This window comes from Diorhabda carinulata, chromosome 8 (assembly GCF_026250575.1).
Source record: "Diorhabda carinulata isolate Delta chromosome 8, icDioCari1.1, whole genome shotgun sequence".
Classification (NCBI taxonomy): Eukaryota; Metazoa; Arthropoda; class Insecta; order Coleoptera; family Chrysomelidae; genus Diorhabda; species Diorhabda carinulata.
Window position 1 is genome coordinate 5,013,596 of NC_079467.1, and position 20,338 is coordinate 5,033,933.

The following is a 20,338-nucleotide window of genomic DNA, read 5'->3' on the forward strand; positions in this document are numbered from 1 at the left end:
ATGCATAAAACATGTTGTAGAGATAAACACAATCGGTAATACACCACGTAAAATTGCTGAATATCTTGAGCTGCCGGAACAAAAGCAATATGCCGGCCATTGTTTCAGGAGATCATCAGCAACTATGTTAGTTGATGCAGGAGGTGATATGCTATCATTAAAACGACTTGGCAATCTTCTACAGTGGCGAAATGCCGTGTGAATCAATCTCTTAAAAATAAAAATGACAACACAGTACGAATATTGGAGGCAATTACCAATTATCATTCTTCGTCAGTACTACAATTATAAATTCCCGTTTATCACCATTAAATAATGAGGATTTACAATAATTGTTCAATTGTTATCAACAACTATTATAATATTTTTATTTAATGGAAAAAAATTAATGGGCGTCGAAAAAATATAGTACGTTTCACGAGTTGTAAGCCCATAACGCACTCATAAAATTTTTCACTTCGTGCGTAATGGGTTACTTACAACTCTTGTTACGTAATATACTATTATGCATTATATATTATTATTTACTTCATAGTTTTTTATTTATAAACACCTACCTATCTCAGCTTTAGTTAGTAAAACCTAAAAATAATTTTGAGAAAATGAATTTGTCGTTGTATTATTATCTATATTATACAATAACTTTTTCTATTACTGGAATTTAGTATCTCATTCTTTTGGCGTCCTATATCCTATATCCTATAGTTTTTCCAAAATTTTGGAAAGTTTCAAAAATTTCGAGAATAATTTTTCGACTTCAAACATAATTTTTTTTGAAATTATGCATTCTAAATCGTTCAAACTCCCATAAATCATTGTTAGTACGTGAATAAAGTAAATCGACAGTGAATTATCTTTTTATTGCAATTTGGGTCCTATCGCCAAGGGTGAAATTGAGTTTGAGTTTTTTTCTACAAAAAAAATATAAATCGATTTTATTTTGGCTATAACTCTCTTAGTTTTACCAACCCTAATTTCAAAGCTTTTTAAAATGATACTATGCAATGTTCACGAAAAATTGACCGTTTTTCCGGTTTTCCACGTTGAATTTCAAAAAATTTCGTTCGAATAATGTATTTAAGCTCCAATAAATAATAAAAGGGTTTGTATTTGACCTACAACCAATTAAAAAGCACTCTTCGTGTTTTTATAAGCTTCATTTTTGTTTTTCATACTCTTTCTGATAAAATCAAAAGTTTTTGAGTTATTCATGAAAACGTGGTTTTTCCAGAAAAAAATTTGGTTTTTCAATCGCGCTTAACTCAAAAACTATCGATTTAAAAAAAATGCTAAGAACAATTTTTTGTTCTCTATCGCTTTCCGTGGTTATTTTTCACATAAAAATTTTCATCCCTAGTTGGGGTGGAACTCCCCCCCAAGGATACTGTTTTTTGAAGTAATACCTACATGCAGTAGAAATTTCATTAAAATCGATAAAGGTTCAATACGAGGTGAAAACCTTGGTAGCCTGGACTAATAAAGGCGTTGGGACCATACATAGTCCGACCCTGTTAGGATTAGGTATAAATATGAAGGTAGAGTCTATTACATCTCATGTATTGACTAGAGGCTAGTCAATTTCTTAGACCGTGAAAAATTCTATGCATTGCTTCAAAAAAATATACAAATTCAAAATATAATTTCCTTTTAATTGGTTAAGTATGTCCAAAAAATTAATTTTGCAAAATTCACAATATTTATCTGAAAATGCTTTCCACCAAGCCAATTTTTTGAGTTAATGGGAGTAAGTTTATGCTACATCGGTAAACGCTAAGTACGAAATGATTGATAGAATAAACTTCCATTGTGACACGTTTGACATGTAAGTATTTTCAATGAATCATTACAATTTATGATAATTTTTTCGAGAATATTTCTTTATGGCGAAAGGTTTCTTTGGCATTGGATCTAAAAATCTACATATTTCTTAAACCATAAATTTTGTCGAGTGAAACAAAGAGTACCTTTTCCTTTAAAAAATTGGAAAAATTTACAGATTGTTAACCATTGGGCATGAGCCACCCCTGGTCTTCAGATAGTAGTTTAGAATCATTTATTTCTTCAATCACACAACATGGAAATACGTAATCATTCATTGAAAATTAATAATGTTCGAATGTATAATTTAGAAAATATATGTAAGTATAAGTTTTCATTTCGCAACTAAAAGCCTATACCTCAGAAACGAGGGGTCGTATGAGAAAATTTCTTTATGACACAACAGATTTTTTTGCATCCAGAATGTTTTGCATCTGTTTTTCTCTCAAAAATAAATGAAAAAACTAACCATATATTTATATAAGCTGACCAATTATTACCGAACGCTTCTCGATCACGCACAGGTGGATTTTTTATTGTTTTCGCGAATGAGTTGCTAAAATTCCTAAATGACCTTGAAAAGCTTCAGCCCTCAATGAACAATTTTCTAACGCTAACCACTTAATAAGACCAACTGACCTTTTATGACCAATTTCTAACCTTTCATATGGTATAATTGGTCAATCGAAATTTCGCATCTGAGGTGCTAAGATCGCGTAGCTGCATTTATAAAATTCCAATCGAATTTTAATCAATGCGCAACATTTGAATAATTTGGTTTTTGAAGTTGAAACTAATAAAAGATTTTTGAGAATATCTTTTTTTCATAATCTTTATAACTAAGCTAAAGGAGGAGTCAATTTATAGTAAAAAAATTCGTACAAAGAAGTAAGCCAACGACGACGAGGGTGTAGAGCAAATAATATTCTGAACGCATTAATTCTCTTATCTGAAAACGATTTTACTTTACATCAGAAAATTTCTATATAAAATTCTGGCAACAATTTACGGAGATAACTCAACGCCAACAGATTCCTCTTCAAAAACAAGTTTGCGTTTTGTCCACGTAATATGGAGTTTATCTAATAGCACGCATCTGAATAAATCGTTTGCGTGTAAATAAGAATATTTAGATAAATGTTAACATACAAACAAATTATATTCATGGGTTATCAAATACTCGTAGAGTTGTGCAAAAAAATAAATTGATGTTTTAGAGTTTACGTTAAGAAATATTAATGAGTAAATTGTAATAAACAAATGATAATCAACGAAAAGTAGAAAAGAATTTGGATAAATTAAATAGGAAGAAGAAAATAAGTACCAGCAAAGATATCAGAAGAAGAGCAATGTTTCTGAATGTAAAATTCAATTGTTTTATAATCCAAGTTTATGCACGAGAAAGTGATAAAACCTACTTATCAATACTAAACTTCAGCACAGTCATTTTAAATATTATTACAGATGTAACAAGCCATTTGTCTTGTTACGTTTTTCTTCAAATGTTTTGAATATTCCTTTGTTCACGTATTGTGCTACAGTAGTCACTACGGATTCATTTATTCTAACATTCCAGTTTTTGGAGAAATTAATTTATTATCGACCTCCTACTCCATTCGAGAAATTCAATAAAACCTCGGAATGTATTCGAAATCGTCCTCTACTTATCTACACTTCAGTTTAAATCAAAGTAAATTTTAGTAAATTTGTAGGGATTCTTCATATTCGCTGATAAGAAAAAGAAAACAAAAGGAATCCATAGAAATTTTTGTGAGCACAATAAAAAAAAGCAGAGAAAAACTTACGTTGATTTTCTCGAATAAAGTGGGAGGTCGATAAGAAATAATTTCTTTAAAAACTGGAATACTAGAATAAATAAATGCGAAGTGACTACTGTGCCACAATACGTGAACAAAGGAATATATAAAATGTTCGAAGAAAAACGTAACAAGCCGGATGGCATTTTTGGGATTTTATTGTCCTTTTATAACCATAAGCTATACAGAAAAAGGTTTGGATTGGTCAAAAGTCGTGTATAATGTTTGTTTTATTTCAATTCCAAATTCTTCTCGACAAATTTCACCAAAACTGTGATTATAGATTTTTTCCATATAGCAAGGAGATCCAAGTTGTGTATTCTTAACAGTTTAGTTTAGTTGCAAGGTGCAGAGCCCCGTTAATGAAAACACATTAATATTTAATTGTGTTGAATCATTTACAAACATTTGTATAAAAGTATTGTGAATATAATGGAATTAATCGGGTGTGGGGAAACTTCATACGATTAACATAGTTATTAAAGAAGAAAAATGTGACGAATTTCAAACAGCACCTAAGGCGTCAGGGAAACAGAAATTTTAAATAGAAAATCATAAGACAATAAACAAACTATGCAAACTTTCAAAAGTATTGTAATTATGATGGATTAGGTAAGGCAGAAGCAGCCGTCTTCCAATCTGAAGTTGGGGCTCATTAGCTCCACAAAGAAGGTATTTTACAGAGTGGGATTAAGAAGCACCGAAAGAATCGTGAAGCTGTATTAAGCACCAAGCTCAACATCTGATTTGGAAGAGTGATTAATTAGTATGATAAAATTCATTCCTTTCTTTGTCCTTTGAGATTTCAATATATTTTCGAGGGATGATAGCCATCATTAGTCTTCACATTTTAAAATTATTTATAACCAGAATGCTGGGCCATATAAAAGTTACATTTTTTTGAAAAAAGCAACCTATATTTTGGAATCAGCTTGACCTCTTCATTACAATGATATAAAATTGCGATGTGTTCTACGAGGTATATGAAAAATTATAACCAATTTTCCATAAAAATCGTAACAAGTTCGATAGCCTGCACAATGTAAGAGTAATTCAAAAATGGAGATCTGTTGCGGCCAAAACATTCCAATAGTAACAAAAATTCTGTGAAATAATTTATTTCGTTAATATTCATTGAATCTGATACAAAGATTTTTTTCAAATGAATCACCCTATATTTTATGTGAGTATTGAAAATAACTACCAATATAACGAGCTTTATATTGTCGATGGCCGAAAATTTGTTTTTAAAAACTTTATTAAACTCAAAATTACAATAATTTTATGGAGTTGAAAGAATCTTCTGGAATTTTCTTCATGCAACTCGAGTGTTAAAGTGTTTTAGTCCAGTCAAATAAGACTTTGTAGTCAGCCTTTGACTAAAAGTGGTGTTGTTACTGTTGATCGCGGCATGAAACCATTAATTGATGTAAGTATTGAATGAGGGGATGAGTTTTCGGAGTACCTGAAAGGCCAGACATTTGTAAAAATTCATGTGCAGCGTCGAAAAAATTATACTCGAAAAAGTAGCAAGAAGTGAAACTACATTTTGCTTCAATCAGTGCTCGAATTAAATATGAAAATTATTTAGTCCCTTCCGAGTCTAAGTATCATAACGATTGCTACAATTCATTTTTGACACCGACCACTGGTGGTTGTCCTCAAGTTGAAGCTACAAATATTGCGTTGAGAGAAATATTTAAGTACTATATTGAAAATAACGATGATTGTCAGTTCACATTAGACGAATTGAAAAGTATTTGTAAAAAATCAACAATAGATAACAGAACCATTAAAACGCGATTGAAGTTGGAGTATTGTGATAAAATTATTATTACAGAAAAATCAGGATCGTTAACAATTCGTATACTTTATTGATAGTCACCATGATATTTTAAATCAAGCTTGGTACGAAAAAAAATTATTTTTCCATTTATATATTACATAATTTACACAGCTTCATCATTTTCAATACTCAATTTGAATTCAATGGGATCACAATAGGTCGTGCATGCACACTACCTCATAGTTGGTGTGAAAACGTGTCCATATTACGAATAAAATATTTTTTTCAATTCTTTCAACCGCTATATCACGGAAATAGGAATACTTATGAAAAAAAGTGTAGATACATTTTTTGTAGAGAATCGGATGATTTACAATTTTTGTTTGAACTATTTTTGCTGTAAAACTCACCATTTAGCTGTAAAACGCGAAAAATCTATTTTTGCAAACTTTCACCATCAATTAAATTTTTTGCACAAAGGGGATTGATGGGGACTTTTCACAATTCATTTATAATAGTATTCTGAACATTCATACCAGTTTTTACCTCTATGAGAATTTTTGTAACCTATACTTCTTTTTAAGGACTAATTTGACTGGACCATTGGTCTATAATTTAATCATGAATCGACGTACGAACGAACAACGTTTGCAAATTATTGAATTTTAATATCAAAATTCATGATCGGTTAAGAGAGTGCATCGCGCACTTCTTTCAGTTTTTGGGCAGTTTGGTCGGGCTAATGAGGAATTATTCGGAAGCTTGTGACTAAATTTCGAACCCAGTTTACACTATTGGACATTAAACCACTAACACGCAAGCGTACAGTGAGGACCAAAGAAAATATTGCGGCTGTATCCGTCAGTGTTACTGATGACCGTGAAATGTCGGTTCGCTGCCGTTCGCAGTAATTGGGCCTCTGTTACACCACTACGTGGAAAATTTTCCGAAAGGATTTGGGTTTAAAACAGCTGGTGCAAGAATTGAATTTACACGATTTCCCACAATGTCTAACATTTGGTGAATGGGCGCTGGTAAATGGGAGGAAGATCCACTTTTTTATCGAAAAATTGTGGTCAGCGACGAAGCTCATTTCTGGTTGAATGGAAACGTCAGCAAGCAAAATTGCCGCATCTGGAGTAAAAACCAGCCAGAAGCATTACAAGAGCTACCGATGCATCCTGAAAAAGTCACTGTTTGGTGTAGATTATGGACCGGTGGCATCATTGGTCCGTACTTCTTCAAAAGTGATGGCCGGAACGTTGCTGTGAATGGCGAGCGCTACCGTATGATTATTGACGATTTTTTTGCCCAAAATGGAAGAATTGCACATGCCTGACATGTGGTTTCAACAAGACGGTACCACATGCCATACGATACGCGAATTAATGGCCAAATTGAGAGCCGCCTTCGGTAAACCATTCATCTTTTGGGGCCCGTCAATTGGCCGCCTAGATCGTGTGATTTAACACCTTTGGATTATTTCTTATGAGGCTATGTTAGGGCTAATGTCTACAGGGATAAACCAGCAACGATTTACGCACTGGAAGCCATTATTGAAGCATTTCTTCGTGAAATACCGGCCTATATGTTGGAGAGAGTGGGCTATCTAAAGCGGAGCCGCGGTCAACATATGCATGAAATCATCTTCAAACATTACATTATACTGATTCTATCGATTCCAATGAAGATTACATCAATTTTCTCAAACTCTTTGTGGTTTTTTCAAAATCAATATATATATATATATATATATATATATATATATATATATATATATATATATATATATATATATATATATACCTCTTAAAAAATCACTGATTACTATCAGCAAAAGTATACCTTGATCACACGAGTTCACTTAATTATGAGAAGCATGAACGATGAAAAACTTCTGTGACAGAAATTGATGCTTTGCTGGCAGTTACTGTCTAAAACTGAGTGGATAGATAAACCCTTTAACCGGAGGAATTGTGAACCTTATTGTATTAAATTTCATGTCGCTCCCCACCCCATCCCACATGGAGAGAAATTGTCACATATTCCTTTATAAACATTTATTCCAGCAAATTACCTCGAAAATTGTTTCATCTATCTTTTATACGCAAAAAGGGTATCTTGTAATAAGTATTAGCGTTTTGAGAAGTGCGTGAGTGAAAATAGAGACATTATTTGAAAGGTTGAATGGATAATGAAATTACTTTATAGGTAGGGTAGAAAATCTAGTTAAAATTAATAAACGTATATTGAAAAACGTTTAACTTATGGAAGTAACTAGACAATGTAAACTAATCTCCATGGTTTGAAACCATGTAACATGTCCTTTTTGAAAACTGACACTATTACAAAAGTGCCGGAAATCCGCAAATGTAAACAATTTCCAGAAGTATGTATAAATTACTGTTACAGAAAATTGTTATACTTACTAATGAATTGCAGAAATATTCAGTATTTATAATAATTATAGGTTTTTCATTATCAATTGCAGAAGACATCAATATTTCATAAATACGCACGGCATTCATACTATAATACGAAATGAAAATTAATGTTTACTCCCCGTATAAAATTTGGTAAATATCTAATAAACCGTTAGTCCACGTGGACTCATCACCTCCACTGTTTATCAATGAAAATATCGAATCCTAAACATAAATGCATTTCTATTCGTCGAAGCTGTATATACCCAATTTCTTCGAAATATTCCTACCAGACATTGGTGTCACTTGGTGAGATTTATTTAATTCATAAATAAATCCATAAGATACTAAATAATTGTAGTAACAAAGCTCAAAGTTTAGCATTTATGTCTATAAATAATATTCCTAATACTATAAGCGATCGTAAAAAAGGCCCAACAATCAAAGAATTGCTTACTGTTGTTAAAGGTCTAAAGTTAGAGAGAATTTATTATATTGACCAGCTGTGCAAAGAACAGGATCATATTCTTCTCAGACTACCTCCCTACTATTGCATATTTAAACCTATAGAGTTAATATGGGCAAACGTAAAATCAGAATTACGAAAATGTAATCAGTCTCCAGAACTGAGTAGAGAGGTGGTAGAACTCGTGCAGAAAGTTCTAGCAGCAGACCGCCAAGAGCTTTGAAAAAACTGTATTGAACATGTTATCAAAGAAGAAGATTAGTATGTGGTATCACCCTCTTTACAACCCTTCATAATTCAATCAAAAGATGACTCTAGTTCAGACGATTCTGACTACCATTATTATTTATAAAGATACTTTGGAATTTTTTTTCTATGTTACCTGCACAGAGTTTATTTTCCTTAATGGTTTTTGCTTTGAAATTTCTTTTTCCAGAAAAAATAAAACGAATAGGGTACAAAAAGGGCTGAAGTCATGTCTGGTACCCTGTTTAAACCAAATGCCCTTACAGGTAGCTACATTTTACTCGTCTATTTGAGTTTTACAATTTAATATTCAGTAATAGGATATGCATATTTTAGAAGTATTTATAAAAATAATAAATTTATAAAATGAGGTAGGTAGATCAAATTTCGAATGTTCTCATTTAAACCAGAAAAAATATGGAAATGGAACTAATTATTGCTATTTTTTCATTTTCAATTCGAGATAAAGAATTTCTACTGTGAATTCATTTGGAAAATTTTTTACTTCAATGATATTTTCTGGAAAATATGTAAATGTACATGTGCTCAAAACCTCAAAAACGTAAACAACTTGCACCAAGGAATGGCAGAATGATTTTATTCAAAAGCAATCAAAACAACAAGTGAATTGACCAAGTACCACAATCAACAATACAAAATAAAGTACACAACCCCGATTTCGACGCTTCGTTGGTGCTACATAAAGCAAATCAGAATCACGCGAAGGAGGACGTAAAAATGCATCTTGACGAAAAATGGTATAATACACATGTTATTAAAGAGGCCTCACAGATAGCTCCAGTAAGTGTGGTATGAATGTATAAAATGTTTCACGATCTAAGAAACTCACTAGCCTTCAGATTATGTATGTCATGCAATAGAATAGACCCTATTAGGGTCAGATTATGTATGGTTCCAACGACTCTGTCTGTGTTATTTCATTTCGAGCGAAGAAAGTGTGTAATATGTTTGATAGTTTATTTCAAAATGTCACGAAGAAAACATTTCATTGCAAGAGACTTCAGCTTTAAGTAGCATCCCTGAGAGTACAGTTTCAAAAATTGTGAATGATTCGATAATTCCTAAATAAACACGAAAAGACAATCGTGTACCAAAGTACATTGATTCTTTTCAAGAACACTTAATTCGCCGCAATCTTCTGGGATGTATGCAGAACAAAAAATACCAACTCATGGTAAGATTAATTGTTTCATTACGACCTTGTGGCATACTCTACGTCGTTTAGGGTTTTTATTCAAAAGAATAGAAAGAAGGTAAATTACAATAGAGTCCAGCCTGGATTATCACTGTGATACAACCGCGGTAGTTTTCAAAGATTGACAGGTCTTGAGCTAACTGTTAAATCAGTACCAGCAGTGATTGTGTTAGTGAGCAAGGTGTTCTCGATGGTAAGCATGTTACTTTTCATTTCTATTTAGCTTTCCATTTCCCCGAAGAAATTATAAGGATTAGACAGATTGAAGCCATGGAATCCACCAAAAAAGTTGTGATTAGTGGCGTGGTGTAGGCAGATTGAGACCTCGGAATCGGATAACTTCTTACTAATGAACGAATATCCACCCTATCTTCACCTATCTCTTGATAAAGGCTTCATTTTGATTGAAGAACTCAGTTATAATTATCGCGATATCATAAAGCTTTTCCATTACATAATCTATTATAAAAATATATCTATATATTTATCGTTTGTTTTATGTTATGTGCTTACATAAGAGGATGGTTCCAGAAGTACCTGGCTCAACAAAGAAAACACCAGATTTTGGGAAAAAATATATTCATTTTTCAACGTAATCTTCTTTTAGCTCCATACACTTTTCCAAGCGAGATTTCATAAGTTCTATACTCATTTTATAATAAGAATCATCAAGCTCTTCAAAATAGCCATTAACTACCGACACCACCTCTTCATTGTTGGAAAATCTTTGACCACCGAGCCATTTTTTGAAGTCTGGAAATAGAATAGTTTGCATGAGGTAGCATTTCATTCATTTTGGCTATTTCAATAGCAAATGTGTAAGCTGGTGCATTATCTCGATGAAACAACACTTTTTGCTTGATTTCTTCGCTCAAACTTTGCAATAAGTTCGCATAATACTCGCCGCTGATATTTTCTCCTTTTCCAATATAATCAAAGAAAAATATCCAACGGGCATCCCAAAAAACTGACGCCATGACCTTGCTTGCAAATGGAACGGTCTTTATCTTCTATGGAACTGGTTCTTCCTTCTCAGTCCATTATTTTGATTATTTCTTTGTTTCGGGTTTGAAGTGACGGACCCACGTTCCATCTATGGTTATGAAACGCTTTATTTCTGTAAAACATTGCCAAACACTGGATGGAAACATCACGACACTGTTTATATTCCATTGTAAGCAAACGCGGCACCCATCTTACGCACAGCTTTCTCATTTTCAAATTTTTAGATAATATGCGATGAAATGTCAACTATGTCTGCTATCTCGCGCACTTTCAGTCAATGTTATCCAGTTCCGCTGTGTAAAATTTCTTCAACATTTCAGGTGTCGTCAGTATTGATCGCTGCCAAACAAATCCTAAGAAATGTGATGTATTCAAAGTTGAAACATGCTGTATGTTTTGTGTACTTTCTAATAAAGTGCTATTTTTCGAGCAACTTCTTCCATTCCTAGGTAAGGCCAGCTAGTTCTGGGACCATCCTCGTATCTGTGTAGGAATTGGCTTATCACATTAAAATGAGTAAACCTGGTGTTTGCTTCTTTTATTGAAAACGAACTTCAGACGGCTCTGCATTCTTTAAAGTATCAGATATCTTTTGTGTTGCAACAAGGATCGGCATCTGATTTATTACATAGTGAAAAAACCACAAACTAAATTTGCGGTAAACAGTTTAACCGCCATACAGCCTTATAGAATGACGGTGACTATAGTTCTATGAACGCTTTCATATTTTGATTCCAAAAGATTATAGGGAGGATTTTAACATTTAACTTTCGATTCAGTAATATCATGAAGAAAAAACAGGAGTTAATAAGAATGGTGGAGTTATAAGAGAAGCAAAATTTTCGGTTAATAACCAAGAAGAAACAAGCCATTTGAGGTAGATGGAAGAAAGTTTTGAGTCAATCAATGAAACTCCGCAATGAAAGCATATACAAATAGGAACACAGGCCTCAGTTTTTGAAAAGAATCCTCACATAAATGTATATTTTCGAAGAAATATAAATTCTTGTCAAATTAATCAAAACGAAACAATAATTGATAAAGATGGATATAATAAAATAGAATAGAGTTATATATGAGAACGACCTGTGGTAAAAGAAAATCTAAAGATATATATATGAAGAAATATGTATCTAAAAATTGGGCTGCATAAGACTTATAAGAAATGACAAGATGAGGAAATCCGAAACGAATATAATTTTTATGTATAAGAAATAAAGGGGAAAAATAGACCAAAAACAAAATAAGGTTGAGCGAATGGAATATTATTGAAGCCATGGGTTAATTAAAGCTAATTCAGTAACAAATTTTTATTGTATACATTCAATTCTGCTCAGCTCCAAAGATAATTTTTTCACATATCGTTGTTACAATTCATCATTACTAATGGCATATCCTGTATATATAGTGTAATATCGGTGTAATATATATAGTATAGTGTAATAACTATAGTCCTTTGTAAACCAAAATATTATTTCTATAACAGAACCTAAGAATATATATATATATATTATAAACAATATAATCATATCAAAAACATAAACAATAGTTTTGTTGTTTAATAAAATTAAAAACATTGAAGAACATCAAAAGCATTGAGGTATATAGTATATTTTGCATTTGCAACAAGAAGCATATTTTCACGACATGGACATCCAACAGCCAGTCAGCTTACCCTCCGCATAACTCTTAGAGAAAAAGAAGATGTCTTCATGGTGACTTTGGGACTACTAGGAAAGTGACAAAGTTTATTTAAAATTAAAAAATATGATCCTGGTTGAAGTGAGAGAACGTGTAAACAGGAGAAGAGCACGGCGAACACTGGAAGCTGTCAGTAGTTGAGAATTACAGACACGAGGTTGAAAAACTACGGTCAGAATTCCAATACGCATGTTGCCAAATTTCATTTATTCATTTCAATGGTAAAAATATTTTTAAGTTACATATATCGAAAGGAGGATAAAATCTGAAGACTGTTTAACTGAACCGTGATTTTCCAATAACACTTAACATCATCTCCTCCACTTACTTAAGCGTTATATACATAGTTAAATTTGTTTGTTCATTTTATTTTGAATCAAACAAAATGAGCAAACGATCCATCAAATACATCAAATTGATCAAACTTGTCCATATTTCGGATTTGTCCTTACCGTGAAATAACGTTCTTATTTTTATTATTCTCAACAGTAAATATTAATGTAGATAAGGGATTTTAGCATTGAAGCTAACGCTATGTATGAAGTAGAAGGTAAAGCGTTGGTCTAGACCTAGAGAGTAATTGATACGAGATAAATAAACACACGAAAAAGTGTTCAGAAGAATAATCGCATGAACCATAAAACATTCAAAGATTCATTGAGATTCTCAATTTTGTTGTTCATGGAATATTATTCATCTTCTTCAATGATTTCCAGGGAGACATTTTGTAGTCTTTTTGATTTCTTTGCCACAGCAACCGCATGTCACTTTTTCAGTTTCCGTTCTTATTTTCCTTCACTGTCAATCAAAATTTCCATCAAACACGACAAACATTTCCAGGTAGACATTTTGCAGCCTTTTGATTTCATTCACCACAGCATCGGCAAGTCGCCATCTCAGTTTCCGTTCTTATTTTTCTACACTGTAAATCAAACTTTCCATCTAACACGACAAACATTTCCAGGGAGACATTTTGTAGTCTTTTGATTTCATTCACCACAGCATCGGTAAGTCTCCATCTCAGTTTCCGTTCTTATTTTTCTACACTGTAAATCAAAATTTCCATCTAACACGACAAACATTTTCGGGGAGACATTTTGTAGTCTTTTGATTTCATTCACCACAGCATCGGCAAGTCGCCATCTCAGTTTCCGTTCTTATTTTTCTACACTGTAAATCAAACTTTCCATCTAACACGACAAACATTTCCAGGGAGACATTTTGTAGTCTTTTGATTTCATTCACCACAGCATCGGTAAGTCGCCATCTCAGTTTCCGTTCTTATTTTTCTACACTGTAAATCAAACTTTCCATCTAACACGACAAACATTTCCAGGGAGACATTTTGTAGTCTTTTGATTTCATTCACCACAGCATCGGTAAGTCTCCATCTCAGTTTCCGTTCTTATTTTTCTACACTGTAAATCAAAATTTCCATCTAACACGACAAACATTTTCGGGGAGACATTTTGTAGTCTTTTGATTTCATTCACCACAGCATCGGCAAGTCGCCATCTCAGTTTCCGTTCTTATTTTTCTACACTTTAAATCAAAATTTCCATCTAACACGACAAACATTTTCGGGGAGACATTTTGTAGTCTTTTGATTTCATTCACCACAGCATCGGCAAGTCGCCATCTCAGTTTCCGTTCTTATTTTTCTACACTTTAAATCAAAATTTCCATCTAACACGACAAACATTTCCAGGGAGACATTTTGTAGTCTTTTGATTTCATTCACCACAGCATCGGCAAGTCGCCATCTCAGTTTCCGTTCTTATTTTTCTACACTTTAAATCAAAATTTCCATCTAACACGACAAACATTTTCGGGGAGACATTTTGTAGTCTTTTGATTTCATTCACCACAGCATGGGCAAGTCGCCATCTCAGTTTCCGTTCTTATTTTTCTACACTTTAAATCAAAATTTCCATCTAACACGACAAACATTTTCGGGGAGACATTTTGTAGTCTTTTGATTTCATTCACCACAGCATCGGCAAGTCGCCATCTCAGTTTCCGTTCTTATTTTTCTACACTTTAAATCAAAATTTCCATCTAACACGACAAACATTTCCAGGGAGACATTTTGTAGCCTTTTGATTTCATTCACCACAGCATCGGCAAGTCACCATATCAGTTTCCGTTCTTATTTTTCTACACTTTAAATCAAAATTTCCATCTAACACGACAAACATTTCCAGGGAGACATTTTGTAGCCTTTTGATTTCATTCACCACAGCATCGGCAAGTCACCATCTCAGTTTCCGTTCTTATTTTTCTACACTTTAAATCAAAATTTCCATCTAACACGACAAACATTTCCAGGGAGACATTTTGTAGCCTTTTGATTTCATTCACCACAGCATCGGCAAGTCACCATCTCAGTTTCCGTTCTTATTTTTCTACACTTTAAATCAAAATTTCCATCTAACAAGACAAACATTTTCGGGGAGACATTTTGTAGCCTTTTGATTTCATTCACCACAGCATCGGCAAGTCACCATCTCAGTTTCCGTTCTTATTTTTCTACACTTTAAATCAAAATTTCCATCTAACACGACAAACATTTTCGGGGAGACATTTTGTAGCCTTTTGATTTCATTCACCACAGCATCGGCAAGTCACCATCTCAGTTTCCGTTCTTATTTTTCTACACTTTAAATCAAAATTTCCATCTAACACGACAAACATTTTCGGGGAGACATTTTGTAGCCTTTTGATTTCATTCACCACAGCATCGGCAAGTCACCATCTCAGTTTCCGTTCTTATTTTTCTACACTTTAAATCAAAATTTCCATCTAACACGACAAACATTTCCAGGGAGACATTTTGTAGCCTTTTGATTTCATTCACCACAGCATCGGCAAGTCACCATCTCAGTTTCCGTTCTTATTTTTCTACACTTTAAATCAAAATTTCCATCTAACACGACAAACATTTCCAGGGAGACATTTTGTAGCCTTTTGATTTCATTCACCACAGCATCGGCAAGTCACCATCTCAGTTTCCGTTCTTATTTTTCTACACTTTAAATCAAAATTTCCATCTAACACGACAAACATTTTCGGGGAGACATTTTGTAGCCTTTTGATTTCATTCACCACAGCATCGGCAAGTCACCATCTCAGTTTCCGTTCTTATTTTTCTACACTTTAAATCAAAATTTCCATCTAACACGACAAACATTTTCGGGGAGACATTTTGTAGCCTTTTGATTTCATTCACCACAGCATCGGCAAGTCACCATCTCAGTTTCCGTTCTTATTTTTCTACACTTTAAATCAAAATTTCCATCTAACACGACAAACATTTCCAGGGAGACATTTTGTAGCCTTTTGATTTCATTCACCACAGCATCGGCAAGTCACCATCTCAGTTTCCGTTCTTATTTTTCTACACTTTAAATCAAAATTTCCATCTAACACGACAAACATTTCCAGGGAGACATTTTGTAGCCTTTTGATTTCATTCACCACAGCATCGGCAAGTCACCATCTCAGTTTCCGTTCTTATTTTTCTACACTTTAAATCAAAATTTCCATCTAACAAGACAAACATTTTCGGGGAGACATTTTGTAGCCTTTTGATTTCATTCACCACAGCATCGGCAAGTCACCATCTCAGTTTCCGTTCTTATTTTTCTACACTTTAAATCAAAATTTCCATCTAACACGACAAACATTTTCGGGGAGACATTTTGTAGCCTTTTGATTTCATTCACCACAGCATCGGCAAGTCACCATCTCAGTTTCCGTTCTTATTTTTCTACACTTTAAATCAAAATTTCCATCTAACACGACAAACATTTTCGGGGAGACATTTTGTAGCCTTTTGATTTCATTCACCACAGCATCGGCAAGTCACCATCTCAGTTTCCGTTCTTATTTTTCTACACTTTAAATCAAAATTTCCATCTAACACGACAAACATTTCCAGGGAGACATTTTGTAGCCTTTTGATTTCATTCACCACAGCATCGGCAAGTCACCATCTCAGTTTCCGTTCTTATTTTTCTACACTTTAAATCAAAATTTCCATCTAACACGACAAACATTTCCAGGGAGACATTTTGTAGCCTTTTGATTTCATTCACCACAGCATCGGCAAGTCACCATCTCAGTTTCCGTTCTTATTTTTCTACACTTTAAATCAAAATTTCCATCTAACACGACAAACATTTTCGGGGAGACATTTTGTAGCCTTTTGATTTCATTCACCACAGCATCGGCAAGTCACCATCTCAGTTTCCGTTCTTATTTTTCTACACTTTAAATCAAAATTTCCATCTAACACGACAAACATTTCCAGGGAGACATTTTGTAGCCTTTTGATTTCATTCACCACAGCATCGGCAAGTCACCATCTCAGTTTCCGTTCTTATTTTTCTACACTTTAAATCAAAATTTCCATCTAACACGACAAACATTTCCAGGGAGACATTTTGTAGCCTTTTGATTTCATTCACCACAGCATCGGCAAGTCACCATCTCAGTTTCCGTTCTTATTTTTCTACACTTTAAATCAAAATTTCCATCTAACACGACAAACATTTCCAGGGAGACATTTTGTAGCCTTTTGATTTCATTCACCACAGCATCGGCAAGTCACCATCTCAGTTTCCGTTCTTATTTTTTTACACTTTAAATCAAAATTTCCATCTAACACGACAAACATTTCCAGGGAGACATTTTGTAGTCTTTTGATTTCATTCACCACAGCATCGGCAAGTCGCCATCTCAGTTTCCGTTCTTATTTTTCTACACTTTAAATCAAAATTTCCATCTAACACGACAAACATTTCCAGGGAGACATTTTGTAGCCTTTTGATTTCATTCACCACAGCATCGGCAAGTCACCATCTCAGTTTCCGTTCTTATTTTTCTACACTTTAAATCAAAATTTCCATCTAACACGACAAACATTTCCAGGGAGACATTTTGTAGCCTTTTGATTTCATTCACCACAGCATCGGCAAGTCACCATCTCAGTTTCCGTTCTTATCTTTCTACACTGTAAATCAAAATTTCCATCAAACACGATAAACATTTCCAGGTAGACATTTTGTAGTCTTTTGATTTCATTCACCACAACATCGGCAAGTCGCCATCTCAGTTTCCGTTCTTATTTTTCTACACTGTAAATCAAAATTTCCATCTAACACGACAAACATTTCCAGGGAGACATTTTGTAGCCTTTTGATTTCATTCACCACAGCATCGGCAAGTCACCATCTCAGTTTCCGTTCTTATTTTTCTACACTTTAAATCAAAATTTCCATCTAACACGACAAACATTTCCAGGGAGACATTTTGTAGCCTTTTGATTTCATTCACCACAGCATCGGCAAGTCACCATCTCAGTTTCCGTTCTTATCTTTCTACACTTTAAATCAAAATTTCCATCTAACACGACAAACATTTCCAGGGAGACATTTTGTAGTCTTTTGATTTCATTCACCACAGCATCGGCAAGTCGCCATCTCAGTTTCCGTTCTTATTTTTCTACACTTTAAATCAAAATTTCCATCTAACACGACAAACATTTCCAGGGAGACATTTTGTAGCCTTTTGATTTCATTCACCACAGCATCGGCAAGTCACCATCTCAGTTTCCGTTCTTATTTTTCTACACTTTAAATCAAAATTTCCATCTAACACGACAAACATTTCCAGGGAGACATTTTGTAGCCTTTTGATTTCATTCACCACAGCATCGGCAAGTCACCATCTCAGTTTCCGTTCTTATCTTTCTACACTGTAAATCAAAATTTCCATCAAACACGATAAACATTTCCAGGTAGACATTTTGTAGTCTTTTGATTTCATTCACCACAACATCGGCAAGTCGCCATCTCAGTTTCCGTTCTTATTTTTCTACACTGTAAATCAAAATTTCCATCTAACACGACAAACATTTCCAGGGAGACATTTTGTAGTCTTTTGATTTCTTTGCCATAGCATCGGCATAACGCCTTTTTTCTTATTTTCCTGCACTGTCATAATTTCCATCAAAGACGACAAACAATTATATTGCCTGAAGGACACATCAAACAAGCTTGCATATCTTCAAAAAAATTGACAGAGACGCGAAATTTTTCAAATCACCCAAAATATTTTTTATAGGAAGTTCTGCAAAGTACGAATTGATATCTTCCACCACCCCTTCATTTATCTGACAATAAATGCAGTTTGTTTCTTTGCAACAATACTGGGGGAATGAGCAGACGTATGGTCATGATGAATCAGAATTCATTTCTTCACAAAATTTTGTTATTTTTTCGTAAGTTTTGCATTAAAATGTGTCATCCTATCAGGATAATATTGGCCAGTTATCGTTTTCCTTTTCTATATAATCCATATGGTTTAAATTTTTGAAATCACTGGACAAGATTCGTCCTCTAATGTCCTTCTGCTCTTAAATTCCGCATTCCAATCAAACAATGTTGGCGCGAAGATTAAGACTATACAAATTATCATTTTACAAAAGATTGATGAAATTCTGCTCGTCTTCGCGGTTTTTGAACATCAATCGAATTCCAAAATCACCTTGTATGATATTACAACTCAAGATATGATCGCTAGCGATACGAATTTCTTCATAATTGTGAAATAGTAATAACAGTATGATGAACAATATAGAAAGTATCAATGTTGGATATGAAAACAAACATATAGTATAATCTGTGATAAAAATTTTGAAGTCTTAAAGAGCAATTTTAATAAAGGTGTTTCGTTGAATATAAATCAAATGAAGGAATGCTACCAAAAAATCAATGGATCTTCATTTCTAATTAAGACCACCTGCAAATTATGGTCGAGAATGAATTTCATGAGCTGCAAGATGTGAGAAAAACTATGATATGAGTGGCTTTAAAAATTCTTGTTCAAATTTTATTGTGATTAAAGCCAAAGATTCAACTCAAACCAACTCTAAAACTCGGTTAGATAAACTATAATAAATCCTATGAATGAAGGTCTTAACCCAATTTAGAATCTATAGCTTGTTGGTGTGGTCATTGGGTGCAAAACCAATGAAAAAGTAAAGTTTAAACAGCTTTCAAATGAAAAATTACACTGGTATGCAAAAAAAAATGAATGAACCCCAGCCGTTATCCGCCAATATGCTTGCAGTACACACCCCTGAAAATCTCTTCTCCATCTTGTTGTCTTGATGGAACCGTTTCCCGTGTTCATCGAAGAGTGCTCCTAAATTTTCAGGGAAGAAGAAGTCCAGGTGCGAGTGACGGAAGTGTATTTTAAGAGACATCCCATGACTCGACGTGAGCGACGTAATTATCAGTTTTGTGTGTAATCAAAGTTCTAACACACTTTTTGGAAAGCAAGCCGAGCACGATTTTCTTTTCGATTTAGGTGTTCAATAAACGTCGAATCTTGGAAAAGTCTTAATTTGAGGACCCACTAAAATTCCCTCATAAATTTTAGGGAAGAAAACTTTATATTCCGAGAGTAGTAATTTAAAATTTGACTGTCTCGTACCTGTAAGAAGGTGTTTTTAAGACCCCTCAGAGATTCCTCTGCTGAAGTGGCGATCCAAAAAGTTGTGATTTAGTCTTAGGTAACTCCAAATCTCTGACGAGATAATCTTATTTCGATTGAGTGAACAGGTGAGATTGCAGAGAAACTGAATCAGCCAAATACTCTTCATCATAGGTGAACGTATCATTCGATGCCCCAGGTTGTAACTCATAGTCTTTCAAATCCATTTCTGTCCCTAGAGTATGAGTTTGTCGGGGCACTGTGATTGGGAAGGACTTGTTCTGAGGAACAGGTCTCAAAGCTGAAGGATGGATCATTGGGATACTGAAGTAACTGTAAGATGACAGCGACGGCAAACCA

General features: G+C 33.8%; 1 protein-coding gene across 2 annotated transcripts in view; it reads right to left on the reverse strand.

Annotated features, from left to right (window-relative positions):
- LOC130897628 (neo-calmodulin-like) overlaps positions 1–12,594 on the reverse strand; it is a 265,862-nt gene extending 253,268 nt beyond the window's left edge. For both annotated transcript variants that reach the window (XM_057806577.1, XM_057806576.1), the window contains exon 1: positions 12,453–12,594. In XM_057806577.1, coding sequence (XP_057662560.1) covers positions 12,453–12,491 — 39 coding nt within the window. In that variant the 5' untranslated portion in view covers positions 12,492–12,594. The remainder of the gene's footprint in view (positions 1–12,452) is intronic.
- Between the last annotated feature and the right edge of the window lie 7,744 nt (positions 12,595–20,338).